The following is a 15,964-nucleotide window of genomic DNA, read 5'->3' on the forward strand; positions in this document are numbered from 1 at the left end:
TGGAATAAGGGACTGCTGTAAATAGTGTCACATTATGTTCAGCGATTCTGCAATACCCCAGATAACCATCGAAGGCGAGAATGGCGACAACCTGGAGGACGGGTTCCATTCTTCTGATGTTTTGGAGAGGCACAGCAATGCCGTTCCTGGTGTGGGAGCCACAGGTGTAACTTCAAGTCATGGGTGGTAGTGATTGAGGGAACTCTGACAATACAACAGTATGTCACAAACATCCTTGTCCTCATGTGTTACCTCTCTTGTAACAATCATAATCACATTTTACAATACGATAATGTTTGTCCGCACATGCTTATATGTCTATGAACTGTCTAAGTGATGCTGAGGTACTTCTGTGGCCCACAAGATCCCTGATAGAACGTGTGGGAACATCTTGGATATCAACTCCGTTCCATTGCCAGTACGTCATGCACCAATTACAACAGTTGTAGACCAGTTTGCCTTGGGGCAGGATACAATAGCTTCAACAAGCTCTCCAACCGAATTAACACATGCATCCAGGCCAGGACATGCAACAACTTACTAATAAGCGGGTTCACACAGCTAAATTCTTTGTATGATCTGATTTTTTTTAATCACTGAAATAACATCACATACCCTCTCAACTCAAAGTCTCACATCTTTTCCTCGCCCCCCTTTTTTTCCAGGCAGTCACTATTCATCAAGCTTGCAAGAAACCACACAGTGGCTAGAAGTGTGTGTGTTAACTAAGTCTGTCAGTATTAGGATAATGACAAACACATTTTGTACTTAATTCAGATTCGTAAGTAGTAACTGTCTCATTCAAAGTTGTACAAGTTCTCAAATGGTTGACAGACTTCAGGCTTGCTGCTGAACACTGCAAACCTTTCTGTAAATAAAATGCCAACAACTTTTAAGATGATTCCTCTTTTTTTTACTTCAATGAAGGAATGATTCTGAGACATATTCAGTGTTGCATTACTAAGTAGGATCCTCTTTTGAGTTGATGCACTGGGCGATTTATTTGAAGCTATCTTTTTATCTTGGAAATTTGTTATTGCTTCCATACAGAACGGTGTTGGAGTGTTCTGGAGCAAAATTCTAAATCGTTTCAATCTTGTGAAGAGCCTGGAAACTATACAGTCCAGTAAGGTAATTTTCATGATTGCCAAGCCAAATAAAAAAAGTTTTCTACCGTTATCATGACATGGACAGGTATATCATGACCTCCACTTCAAATGACATGCAAAATTTCACTACCACATAAAATGCATGAATTACAGCCCAAAACATACTAGCTCCATAGCACACAATGTTCTAGTCAGCAGTGGAGGCCAACTTCTGAGTTGTACTTGACTTGTAGTAAAATGCTGCTGGTTTGAAATGCTACAATTCTACCACCACCTAAAAAAAAAAAAAAAAAAAAAAAAAAAAAAAAGTGGAGCCCAGAAGGGGATATGGACACATACTGAAACATGTTTATTGGGTGCTTCACCTTTTTGTCAGACAGTGTATTATGTGTAGGTTAATCCTAAACAGAATGTCAGACTTACCTTGACCATATATATATATATAGTTATAATAAAGGGAAACATTCCACGTAGGAAAAATATATCTAAAAACATAGATGATGTGACTTACCAAATGAAAGTGCTGGCAGGTCGACAGATACACAAACAAACACAAACATACACACAAAATTCAAGCTTTCGCAACAAACTGTTGCCTCATCAGGAAAGAGGGAAGGAGAGGGAAAGACGAAAGGATGTGGGTTTTAAGGGAGAGCGTAAGGAGTCATTCCAATCCCGGGAGTGGAAAGACTTACCTTAGGGGGAAAAAAGGACGGGTATACACTCGCGCACACACACACATATCCATCCACGTGTGTGTGTGTGTGTGTGTGTGTGTGTGTGTGTGTGTGTGTGTGTGTGTGTGTGTGTTTATATATATATATACCCGTCCTTTTTTCCCCCTAAGGTAAGTCTTTCCGCTCCCGGGATTGGAATGACTCCTTACCCTCTCCCTTAAAACCCACATCCTTTCGTCTTTCCCTCTCATTCCCTCTTTCCTGATGAGGCAACAGTTTGTTGCGAAAGCTTGAATTTTGTGTGTATGTTTGTGTGTCTGTCGACCTGCCAGGACTTTCATTTGGTAAGTCACATCATCTTTGTTTGTAGATATATTTTTCCTACGTGGAATGTTTCCCTCTAATATATATATATATATGGTATCTGTTCTTTCGGACATTTCTGAAAGAACAGCTTGTTACAATGAAATGAATACACTTAGCTGCATACAGGCATTGATATAAGACAACGGGCACAGTTGAAAATGTGTGCCCCAACCGGGACTCGAATCCGGGATCTCCTGCTTACACAGCAGACGGTCTATCCTTCTGAGCCACTGAGGACACAGAGGATAGTGCAACTGCAGGGACTCGTCTCTGGCACGCCTCCCGTGAGACCCACATTCACAACTTCTTGTCCCGCATTATATTCATAGTGGCCCTGCCCATTATACTCATTACCCGCGGCTTTACTGCCGATTCCTGGCCATTATTTAGTTTGTTTTGAAGTAGTAAATATTTACTGAGGAAAGCAAACCTGAGTTTATTATTAATACAATGGGGACACGATTCTTTTGAAGTTTTTGTTTCAGTGGAAAGGTGTCTATGTAATTTAAACAATTCAAAGTAAATCAGTCATGATTTTTGTAAAGAGAAACTAAAATATATTTAGTCAGTCTCCAAAGCAGGTACTTATTGTGCAAATAACTTGAAAAATGGTGTAATTATAAACTGCAGGACAACTGTCAGGTAAATGATATACACCCAGGTAATGTAACAGAAAATCTATCTTCTCAAGTGCAATTGATACATACAGACTGAGTATATATCCTGGCTTTACACAAGAAAGAACAAGTCTGCGGATCTTGACTGATTCATGCACCATATCAAAGTGCCTGAAGATTTAACTATAAATATTTAAATTCACAGTCAGTAAGAGGGAGAAAAAAAGATGCCTTATCAGTCCTGAATAACTGTACTTTCCACCAACATGGGACAGATAATCTGACTTGTCTTTTTTTCTCTCCTTTTTTCAACCACATCAGTCTCCAATAGGTAGGAAGCTGTGCCGTATTACAAAGAAATAAAGGTCAGTATCATCATACAGACCTAAGAAAGCCAGGGTATTATACAGGCTTGATTCATTTTTGATCTGTCCTAGGCACATTCATAAAGGTATCAGCTGTGTTGTATACATGAATGCACAAGGCTGAATTGTATATCCAGATCAGTTTAATGACTGTTTCTGTTAGTAACTTTGGAGTCAGCTTGCAGTACACTTATTTCTTTCTCTACATGTATTGTATGGGGAATTAATATGAAACATTGATGTATGTATTTAAAGATCTTGGAATGTATGTACTGCAATCCCAAATTTGCCTCTCTTAATGTTCCCTTTCGTATAATCATGATGGCCAAATTTTCTGTGTTTACACAAGATGAATATTTGGTGACACAGTAGTACTCATTAGCACAAGAAGAATGAGTTTAATACAGACAGGACTGGAAAAACATCATTACTGGGGTCTGACCATGTGTTCATTTGGACAGCTGTGGATATGCATATGGTCATTCCATTTGCACCCCATCAACAGTTGTGTTTTATATCTTTATCACAGTACTCTGGCTGTCTGAGCATTAGGTAATCTGCAGCGGTTGCGTACCTTGATTCGTGTTTCCTTGTAGTTTCATTCATGCTATTGTGCCATGGAGCCTATGCAACTGGTAGAGAGTGTTCATGCTGGTCTGTACCCTTATTGTGAGTTTCTTATAAAAACATGGTTCAGCACATTTTCTTCTCTCGTTTCCATCACTTGTTATTAATAGAAGCCCGCTACTCCACACGTGATATTGTGGTGGTGGAACTTTTGGTATAGTTCAGGAAATGAAACTAATCTTTGAGGCCATGCAATCTACACAAAAAAAAAATATTCACATGAGAGGGTAACATGACAAGTTCAGTTTACTTATGCCTAATGGACCTATGTCTGCAACAACTCAAAAAGTAAACAGTGCAAGGTCACATCCCTTCCACATTCATGAGATGGAGGAACATGCACTACATTTTGTGGACAAAAATCCAGGAACAAAAGTGTTACGAGTGGCAACAGCAGAATATACATTTTCTTATCTGAGCACTACTGCATGAATAACTGCTGTACTTAAAAGAATGTGCAGCCCTTATGCTATGGTGTGGATAAATGCAAAGTAACTGCTATGAAAGTGTCATGTTTAACTAGTGTTCACATCTCAGGACCCATATTTGTGAGACTTGTCCTTTTTCAGTGAGTACTATCATCTATAAAATATTTGACACTAACACCCTTGTAAGGATTGTCAGAGTAACTGGTTGTTTTTTTGGGAACCCTTTTACATTATCCTTGTTGGACAACCAATAGTTTTGTGTGTCTGCTTGACTACCTATGTGACGAGTTATAATTGCCATCATGAGCCTACATAACCTTGTAAGTCTACCACCCCCGAGTACATGATTCGAGCTGTCATACAGGGAGTGGAAAACATACTGAGATCTGACAGATACTGTTGTAGAGAACCTGGAGGACTTTTAAATGCTTAATGAAGATAAATCTGGTCGTTTATAATCACAGGCATACTGTTTCCATAACATTAAGCCAAATAACAAATGAATCCTAATTCTTAATTGCAAACAATTTTTAAACACCACTGTTCTATGTCCCCATCCGATGAACAGATTTCAGCACCAGTAGACGTTAGACTTTTTCATGCACAAATGTTACACATTAGTAATGCTTTCCACTAGTTCTTTATTGGCTGTGTTATTCCCCTCAAGATTTAAGATTTTGTTGCACTTATGATTCTTCACCAACACTTGCAGCAACATTTATCGTTATGTTGTATTCATAGGATCAAGGATTTCACTAGGATTTTGTCAAGGGATGGACGGAATCAATATTCATGCCATGTAACTGAAACAGGCAGCCTCAGGTTTCTCTCGTGCCTGTTGGCATATTTTAACCTTATATGACGTAGATTCCTTCAGACTGCATATTTTGATGTTTATACTTAATGACTTTACACTTTAAGCCTGCATATCCCTCCTGTCTTTAGTGCATAATACACTATTGTGCATTTTCTCAGTTTTGCTACTTAAAATATGGATTTTCCAGAAAAAAAAAGATAACACATTTTCTTCAACAATGATCTGAGTTTTCACCGAGCAGATATATAATCTTGTTACTTTCAAGGGCTGTATCTTGACAAACCATTAGGAAGCAGTCATGCTCTAATCTCCCTTCACCCTCCAAGGTTATTTTACACTTATTTCAATGAGGATTTGAGTTGAACAAGTAAGCAGGCATCAACAAACATGAATTTTTTGGGACACCATGACTATTGTCGACAGGGTTGCTGCAATAAACAGGTCTGATATTACTGTGTTTGAAAGAAGCTAAAACAAGTTTTCTCATTATGCTCATGTTTAAAAGACTGACAGAAGTCTTGTAAACATGAGCATAATTGGCTTTTTTTGGGTCACTCATATGAAAAGAACTGTATGAGCTAGTAAATTTTTGATAGTTTACTTACGTGAAGTTGATATTAACGCAAAACTAATTTTGCACGTGCTTCAGCAGAACTACATGGGGATCTCAGAACCATTCTGATGGTAACAGAGGCACTTTACAGCCTGTTTCCCTGTGCTGCACTACCGTAAACTATCTTTTTGCCCGACACTAGATTTGGGTGCGTACTTTTTGTCTACAAGTACAATAAATTTGAACTTCCATATCACAGAAATGGATTGAGATATCAACAAAATTTTCAAGGCTGTTCGAGATTAGAACCTTGGGAATATATCATAAGAATTTCAGCTATTTGCTATGCATTGCTGTTAACTAATCCACTGCTCATTTTTTTGTGCAAAAAATGGGAAACAATTTGTTAGGGTTTTTCTAAGGAACCAGCAATGAATTAATGGTGCCTGCCCAAGTCCCTTAGGACCCACTGTAGGCAATATCAAATGCAATGAGAACCAACCAATGCGATCCATTTGCCTAAGTATGAGTAAGAGTGTAATACTCTTATTTTGACCCTGAACTGTAGGATAGTAACACTAAGATGATCCTCTTGTTAGGTATACAAATGGTCCCTAACCCAAGGGCTATCCAACACACTTATCCCTACCATTCTATTATCAACAAAATCTTTTTTTTCTTCAAGGAGTTTTGGGACATATTACATAGTGCATGCTAGCACATAGATACTGATTTATCATCTGGCTTTTAATGCCAGGAATCTGAGATATTCTGTTCATCTTTGATGCAGCTCCTTTCATTTAAGTAGTGAGCCTCCATCTTTAAGAGAATCTGTCAGAAAAGAAAAGAATGCTGAAGGAATCAGCTGTGGCCTGCAGCAAGGGAGCAACACTGGGATTTGCCTAAATTGAAAATGAAAACCAAAGAAACTCATTTCAAGGTTGCCGGTGGATAGGTTTGAATCACCTCACTCCCCGAATCCAAGGGTTACTAGCTAAGCTCAGCACGTGGCAGTACCCTGGTTGTTGGAGATTTGAAAAAGCTGGTTCTTTTACATTATTCTAAAATGCATCCCAACAAAAGGAATTCTGATCCATGTTTTTCTTCCTTTAGCTGTGCAAGGAATTCTTGGGTTCAGTTATTACAGCATTGCAAGAGTGTAAATTGATTTTGGACGAAATGGGGGTTGCATGGTGCAATCAGCCCTGATGACTTAAAGCAGCCTATTGAAAGAATCTTTTAGGAATAAAAAAACTCCAGTATGTGCCATCATACAGACCTTTCACTCTCCACAAACCCATCCCCGTTGTTCCATATTGGAACTGGTTGTCATAACTGAGTACCGTCCAAGCGACCAGTTTGCTCAATATTTTGCCTTTGGACTGCTAATGATAGAATTATTAGCAAACTTTTTAAAGAAATGCAACCATCAATGTTTGGGCAATATTTTTCTTGATCAAGATATTTGTGCTACACAGGTAAAACCAAATGTATTTTTATGCACTGATTTTACTGCAATGTTATTTCTAATATTGTTTACTGCTTCAGTGCTTTGTGAAATACTGAATTATTGCAAACCCAAAGTCTCCAAATAACGACTAGTGCTACCGTTAAACAGCTCTAGATAGGTAATTAGAGCTATTATAGCAGTGCGTACAATTTTTAGCTTATTGGAATGCTAGTGGACCAATCAAGAACTGTTTTCCTCTTCTTTCTTGATGCAGACTTATCCATAATTAGGAGACTATCATAACAGCACACATCATGAAAACAATAAACATCAGCACTTACATTAATTCAACTGCAAGTATGAACTGATTAATAACAAGCAACAACTGAACTCTAGTAAGCCCAACAATTTACAGTAATTCATCTTGGCTACACTAGTGAGGGCAACAATCAATAGTCCTATCGATATATAGATACATTAAATGTATTGATAGCCTTGTTGACTTTCAATAGTACACCCTTTTTTATGTACAGCTGAAAAATCTAAACATCTTTCAATTACAATACACAGTAACTATGTCATTTAGGTGAGAGGTGGGTTCCCTTAGGCTACATCCCTGACAGGGCGGTCAGCTTTCCAATCTTTTATTAGATGACAGACCCTGGCATTACAGTAGTTTCATAATATAAGGTTATAAAATAATGTTGAAATCAAGAAAATGTTACACACTGCATACATGTTCTATAAGCTGTGGTCAACACAGTACTCTATCACTGCTAATTTTTATAACCATTGCCCGAATGATCTATGAAGAACTGTCCTAAATATGATACGTTACACTGCACAACGCAAAAACAAAATTTAACACACAAGCCTGCTGAATGTGTATCAGATTGCTCACTGGCTTCCAATATTTTTAGAAGAAAAAAAACATACCTTACAGCACCAGTTAGAATCACCATGACTTATTCACTACCTGGCTTATTTTAGGCTTGCTCATTTGACCACAAGTATGTAATTGCACATGCATAGGAGGGGGAGAGAGAGAGAGAGAGAGAGAGAGAGAGAGAGAGAGAGAGAGAGAGAGAGAGAGAGAGAGAGAGGGGGGGGGGGGGCAATCTATCCCTTTCATAGTATTATTGTATATGCAAAGCATATTCTGTATGCCATCAGGTTCCCTCATATAAAACATTCGGCTGCGGTTTTAAATAAAAATACATTGTAGCCATCCTCCAGAAAGGGATGCACATATAACTACAAGTTTATTAAGATGACCTACCACTTGACTGAATTACAGAAACCAGAAACTGACAAGCTATCACTTATCATACTGCACTAATTATTCTAATTCTTTAACAAATGGAACAATCATATAGGACTACTTACCTGGTGGTAAAAGGAAGTATGTCTGACAAAACGGTCATTATATAATTACCTCACTGGGACAGATATGCTTGACAAACCTTAAAGCATACGAGTGACCATGAACTACACTGTTTTGCAAACAGGCTACAGCTTAGATTATATTCACAAGTCAAAAACAAGGGGAGGGTGGGGAATTTTTAATTCTTCGGGCTTTCCCACTGACCTGCTGATATTTTTGATTTTCTGCCACATATCCAGCAGAACACCAAGCTCCACAAGATATGATGAATCTTCTGACATCAGACTACTGAAGAGGCAAAATGCACTAGCCCATGAACCTAACATTTAAGTTAATGTTTCAGGAGTGTTTAAACAGTAACCAACAAATGCAGTCATATAGCAACATGTTAGCCTGAAACTGCCCCCCCCCCTCAATCTAAGTTTTAGTTATAGAAATGATAAAAATTAATAAAATTTTACTTCAAGCTTCACCATCTATATGTGAAGGCAGAGTGCTGTTGCCACAGGGCCCATGTTTCCAGTGGAGTGGCTTGCCATCTGTAGGTCTATCCAGTAATTTTCCATTAATACTTATTATACACTCATCTGCTTCTTTGTTGTCAATAGGTCAGGTGTCTTATTTGTATCTGACTTAATTCACTGTTGCATGTAACTTAAAACACACAGTAAAGTTCCTCTACTGTGATACAGTCCTGTCAAAATGAAAATACATAGCACACAATCACCCATAGGAATAACTGGTTGCAATCCTCATGTCTTTACCTCTGTGTGTTTAATGTATCGTGTTCAAAAAGGATAACTTTAAGAGATACACTATAGATGCTATTTAACAAGCATTGCAAATGGAAGGAAGGTTAATTACTAACATTGCTTTGAAAATTATTCTTTAGAGATTAACAAGGTTTGATTTGACATGTACTTTTTAGTGCGACCATTCTAGGAATTATGTGAGATGGTATCAGAAAATCTAATATCTAAACCTGGATAGCAATACGATCCTCACTGATTTATTGGGACTGTACCCACTTGCTACTTCAGTCAGTATCTATCACTGAAATTTCACCACCAAACTAACACCAATATCTCCATCACTAGCAGTCTACAATGAAAGTTCAAACTATTGCTGTACAGAAGACACTATGAATTTTACTTCTACCCTAGCTGTCACTTATCACAGATTTTATATTTGGTACCCAATGTGAAAGAAGTAATACCATGAGCTTTACATTGTTATGAGGCATTAGAATATGTCATCATTGTAAAAAGATGCCTGAACCACTATTTGCCAACAATGTGTGTGTATTGTGACAAAAGTTCCAATTGTTTTTTTGGTTGTCTACCAAATGCAAAGCCTGAAGTAAATTGTGAAAAGTAATTCAACATCACCGTTGTCCAGAATGCAGTCAATTTTCAGCTGTTTAAAATTTTCACTGTAATCTGTCAATCTACAAAATACTTCAGATTTGACAACCACTAATATTTAAAAATGATGCACAAAATATTGAACATGTTACCCTACTCATACGTGGGGGTCTTAACACAGGTTTTTTCTTCACATTCCCAGCTTTGGAACAGGTCACAAGGGTTTAAATGCTAGCCACAATTAAGCTGAACACACTGGCCAACAACTTTTCATTAACGATGCACAACTCAAATCCTCCAACAAATATCAATTCAATAATTTTATTTTCTCATCACCTCATCCAAATGTATCTGTAGAGTCAGTATCCTTAGTATTGCTGATATGGTTTACCTTGGATCCAAAAATTAACAGTAGGCTAATTTGAATGAAACAGCTGTTCATATGGCTTTAACCTTTCAGTGGAAACTTCAATGTTTGAATGAAAATTCTGTGATTCTACTTATTAATCCCAAAACCAATTCACCAGCCTGTTAATTTGGCCAAATTAACAGACCTAGAAACACTGTCAGGGCAGCACAAAAAAACCACAAGGGTCAGCAGTATTTGTAAAACCCTTTCATATTTTTTGCAACAGTCAATATGGCTTTTAACCGTCACATATTATGTTATCAGACCAAGCACACATCTGCTATCAGTACGTTTAGTTGACAACATAACCAATAACCGTCACATACAATACAGTACACTACCTAACTTCACATTATCTGTTAATGTTGGTAAAAAAGCAGGAATGCTCTTGGCCTCCATTTAAAAAAATCATTAGTACTTTCATCTCCCTCACACAGTGTGACAATGACTACCTGTACTTTGTTTGCACTACACGGTACCAGTTATTGTTCCTTCATGTCCAGAACTGTTAATATAATTTTTTTTCTGTTCTTTAACAACTGTTCAATTAGTAGCTGACTCATTGAACCCAATGTCACAGAAAAGGTATCATTGACTAATCGAGAGTATGAGCCATTAGTGAAAAATACAGAATAAAGATTCTGTGCCCAACCAAAAGTTGTAAATTGTGTAGTATGGCTGCAACAGCCACCAAACCTGAAATCAACTTCTCAAGGTCCATGCCATAGTATCCTAAGAAAATCACTGTAGATGGCCCATATCTGTTAATCATCTACAGTTACTTCATCCAAGTAATACCTCATTTAAATGTGACAAACTGTTTCAGGCAAAAAAAAAAAAAAAAAAAAAAAAAAAAAAAAACCTACAACACCCAATATTATGACAGTCCTGTTAACAGATATTAAAAATATCTCTTCTGACAAGTTCTATGGCAACAAACATGTTAAAGTAATACGACAAACCAAAGCTACCAACACAGCACAATTAAATGCTAAATACTTTATTTTCAATATGCGTACATAAGTTTAATTAATATTCAGCAACTGCAATACATTGAATGTGTGCAGGTGGTGTATGTTCAAGAAATTAACCTGGTGGCCATCCCATCTGGCGACCTCCAAGAATATGTATATGCAGGTGGTAAACTGACTGACATCCATCTGGTCCATCATTCACCACTAGCCTAAAGCCATTTTTCAGTCCCTGCTGCTTGGCTACCTTTGCTGCAGTGCTCATGAGGTGGCCGAGCAACTGAAAGAGAGTCGAAGTTTCTTTATAACACATTAAACATCTCGCCGCAACAGCGAGCTACAACCAAAATATATGACTTATCAAATCCAGTGAACATTAGCACAGTAAAAGGTGTAAGATCGGTGACAGAACAATCGGCTACCTTTACTGAACAGCAAATGTATATTACCTGTTCATCACTATCACTTGATTCGGAAAGCCTTTGTATTGGTTTACGTGGAATAACTAGAAAGTGAGTAGGTGCCTGTGGATTAATATCCTGAAAGGCAACACACTGAAAAAGAAATCATAAGCTCATATAATTGACCCCTTTTTTTCGTGGTAGACAAGAAAAGTAAATGCTGATCATCCTACCTGGTCATCTTCATAAATGAAATTACACGGAATTTCTTTCCTTAATATTTTGCCAAAAATAGTGTCGCCACCAGGTGTTGCCTGTCTAGCGCTTTCCACTTCTCCAGCCATTCTATAAATTTAATTGAAAAGTTCTTGAAATTCTTCTATTCCTTACATCCCCTACACATCGACATTACCTCTGCAACTTAACCCCCAAAATTCAATACGGCCATAGATGACTGCAGAATGCAGATACTGCGCTGCGTAGCTCAAAGATATCCTATATCCTTGTAAAAAGAGATCTACGGATGAATAAAGCTACTACTACTACATTTTACGTCGTTTTTGCGCTATGTAGCTCAAAGTTACATTCGTATTTTACGTCGTTTTTATGAGAACCCAAACATATACGCTGCAGTGCTCCTCTTTGACACGAAAGACGAGACCCAGCTTACTGCAAAATCCGCACAATTCGCACGTTTATTTAATTACGTTTGATATATAAGCTGAATACCGGTATTTTCTTTGTGTCCAAGGACAATCATGTGAGTCAGATAAATTCACCTCGAAAACTTTTTAAGTCCAAAAACTAGAAGAAACATTTTAAAATGTTTTGATTGTATCAGAACTGGTACATGTGTCTTGACGCATTGTCTATTTCAGTAGGAGTGTATAGAGTCTGCATTTATCGTAAATTAACCCTATTTTAGAGTTTAAAAAGGATTCATGAAAATAGTAACATTAATGCCAGGTTTTTCTGTTCCCTTAACAAAAATCTCTTTTTGTTTACTAAACGCCTCTGTTCTTAAGGGAAATACTATGGTAATAATTTTAGCTTAACAAGTTCAGAAATTAAAATAAGAATCACAAAGCGTCTTTTAACGTTATTTGTTTCCTGTTCCATAAAACATTGAACCAGCCACAATGCAGCCCCACTGTGAATGCTGTTCTTGCCCATGGGATGAGACAGCTGACGCCCATAGATTAGAGATGAGATTAGATCCAGTTTTCGTTCCATAGATCCAAAAATGAGAGGATTCTCTTGAGTGGATACTGTCAAATGAGAGGAAGCTGCTGCAAATGGGTATGTTGGGAGGGCTCCCAAGAGCCGTCTTCCAGGTTTACCAAACGTATCTCAGGTACTATTCCCTCCTGTGGATCCTGACTCCTCTACAGGAACTACAATATCCATTACTGATCGTTCACTTCACTGTGAGTGTAGTGTCAGTGGTAGAGCTAGGAGTCCAGTACCAGAGAGACAGGGACCAGAGAGAACTCAGGTTGTTATACCCATCTCCCTACCCTACAGGTTTGAGCTGCTGACTTCACCTGAAGGGAATCCTTCTGTGTCCTGGGTCAAAAAGAATGGGTCTCTTAATCGTTGCCAGCTCAAACGTACATTGAGAAAAGGGAAACGGCAGGAAGGGGTGGGGGGGGGGGGGAGGGGGGAATATCAGATGCACTCTGTGTGTATGCATGATGACCTCTTTCAACATGTTGAAGAAGTATTCTGGCAACCACTGTGGGAACAGGGTGCAACCAACCGAAGATTCTAACCTACAACGACGGTTCAATCCTGTCTCCGGCCATCCTGATTTAGGTTTTCCGTGATTTCCCTAAATCGTTTCAGGAAAATGCCGGGATGGTTCCTTTGAAAGGGCACGGCCGATTTCCTTCCCCATCCTTCCCTCCCCCGAGCTTGCGCTCCGTCTCTAATGACCTCGTTGTCGACAGGACGTTAAACGCTAGTCTCCTCCTCCTCCTTCTAACCTACATTCGGAAAAAAATGCCTGTCATCCAGTGTCTTACCTGGATAATCCAGTGTCTGGCAGAGAAGTTATCTAAGCTCCAAGATCATACTTGGATATACCCAGCGACTGGTAGAGAAGGATGACATGACCAGCCTTGACATGGAATTTCAATGAAGCTCACTACTTGGAGCATTGTCGATAGAATTGATCCTGGCCCCTGGTTAAAATCTGAAAGGAAGGACTGAAACAGAGTCGTCGAAGGTTCTGTAATAAGCTAGGCAGCAACTTCCTGGAGTTAAGCCACAGGGTTGAGAACAGTATGGTCCCTCTAAATGGGTCACATATGCACTACTCATCAGAGGCTGCAACTCAGATAGCTACCTGTATGTGGGTTGCACAGAACGTTTTTCTTAGATTATGTGGCTCTCCATGTAATCCAAACAACGACAGCTGTAAAATACACAGAAGTATCAGTATAAAATGAAAAAAAGTGCACCTTAGAGGCGAGAGTGTTAAAATCCTAGACATTAACTATGTAATCATTCACTGTAAAATGCCGAAGTCTGAGACACTGCTAAAAAACAGTGGGGCTCACATAATATTATGAATACAAAGCTTGTTAAAACCAAAATTGATAACAGTTATTTTTTTTATAAATGTGAAGCATATAGCTGAAGGATATTCTAACGGTAAATGGAGATGGTGTATTTGTCACAGTAGACAAGAAATTCAAATCCACCAAGATAGAAACTGCATTGCATGCAAGACTGCCTGAGCAAGACTCAGTATCAAGGGTAGGCATACATTTATAATGGGATCCTTCTATCAGTCACCAGACTCACATCTAGATGTAATCATAAATGTTAGAGAAAAGCTAAGTTCACTAGTACATAAGTTCTCGAAACATACTCTCACATTAGAGGAGATTTTAATCAGCCAACAATCAATTGGGAAGAACATAATTTTGTAAGTGGTGGATGTGACAAGATGTCCTGTGAAACATTACTAAATGTGTTATCTGAGAACTACCTAGAGCAGATTGTTCAGTAGCCCACTCATAATAGGAATATATTGGATCTAAAAGCTACAAATAGTTCTGACCTCTTTGAGGATGTCCACATGGAAACTCGTATTAGTGACTACTTCATGAAACAATTTTAACAACCAATATTACCTAAATGCAAAGGGCAACTAATAAATGTAGAAGGAGAAATATGTTCAGCAAACTAGATAACTAGACAACAGCACCATGTCTCAATAAGACATGCTGCTGTGAAGCAGCATGTATAGCAACTGAGGCTCAGATTTATAAGAATAGCTGACCATGCACTTGATAAATATATATCTTGTAGAAAAGTAGATGTAGATGTACACACAACATACATTTAAGCAGAAGCCTGTAATTCAGGGCAAAGCATCATTGGGTCTGCTGACTGGTTAATGTTCATGATGTTGTAAAAAATGAAGCTTGGGCATTTTGTACAAACTGACAGATGTCTCCAAAGTCTTTAAAGTTTGCTCATAGTACTGTGTCCCTTCATAGTTGTCTTCTTCAAAAGATATTTTGTAACGAAGTGTTGAAAGAATTTTGCAAGTTTTTGAACATGAGCATCGCATATGAAATGTATTCATGAAACTTTGCTCGTTACTACCATGGCATCATTTGTCAAAATGTTTCTGTGATCTACATCTAAAACTGCATTTATAGTCTGCAAACCAGTGTAAAGTGTGTGGTAGAGAGTATGTCCCATTGTGTCAGTTACTAGGGTTCCTTCCCGTTCCATTCACTTATGGAGCACAGGAAGAATTATTGCTTAAACAACTCTGTAAGCACTTTAATTGGTGTAATCTTACTTCTGTTATCCCCATGGGAGTGATATGTATGGGGTTGTTCCCAGAGTCATCACTTGAAGTGGGTTCAGGAAAATTTCCAAGTATGCTTTCACAGGATAGTTTGCATCTAACTTCCAGACTCTCACAGTTTAGTTCTTTCAGCACCTACATGACCATGTCCCATGGGTCAGACAAAGCAGTTTATGGTGCCCTTATTCGTATATGTTGTAAATGTTGTAACTGAATGCTACTAATAATTCAGCCATAACTGTGCAATAGCTGTAGAAAATTTGTTTTACTGTTATAGTTCTTTAAGGGGAGAATCAGTGCCCTACCCTGATAATGTTGCATTAATATACGTACATTCCTCTTTCTCAGGAACTATCCAAGGTAATAAAACAAAACTCTGCCAGGATATAGAGTCATATCTTATACATTCACTGATTTACTATCAACTATCCAACTTTGTTAGGAAGCATTATATGAATTTTTTAATGAAGCACTTAAAAATTTTTGTAATTAAAAAAATTATGATCAAACTATGAGTGCTATCTCCACCACTGTAGACCCACATAATACTGCTGTCAATAAGGGGTAAAAATTTCAGAGCTTTAGCTTAAGTAGTTT

The 15,964-nt window shown here is 38.1% G+C and overlaps 1 protein-coding gene across 1 annotated transcript; it reads right to left on the bottom strand.

Moving 5' to 3' along the window:
• Positions 1–11,150: 11,150 nt before the first annotated feature.
• On the bottom strand, positions 11,151–12,004 carry LOC126249692 (adenosine 5'-monophosphoramidase HINT1). The gene is made up of 3 exons (XM_049951371.1): positions 11,772–12,004; positions 11,587–11,691; positions 11,151–11,417 (listed from the first exon to the last, which is right to left on the bottom strand). The coding sequence occupies exons 1-3, from the start codon at positions 11,880–11,882 to the stop codon at positions 11,253–11,255; spliced, it is 381 nt and encodes a 126-aa protein (XP_049807328.1). The 5' UTR covers positions 11,883–12,004; the 3' UTR covers positions 11,151–11,252.
• Between the last annotated feature and the right edge of the window lie 3,960 nt (positions 12,005–15,964).

The sequence above is a fragment of the Schistocerca nitens genome, chromosome 3 (genome assembly GCF_023898315.1).
Source record: "Schistocerca nitens isolate TAMUIC-IGC-003100 chromosome 3, iqSchNite1.1, whole genome shotgun sequence".
Taxonomy (NCBI): domain Eukaryota; kingdom Metazoa; phylum Arthropoda; class Insecta; order Orthoptera; family Acrididae; genus Schistocerca; species Schistocerca nitens.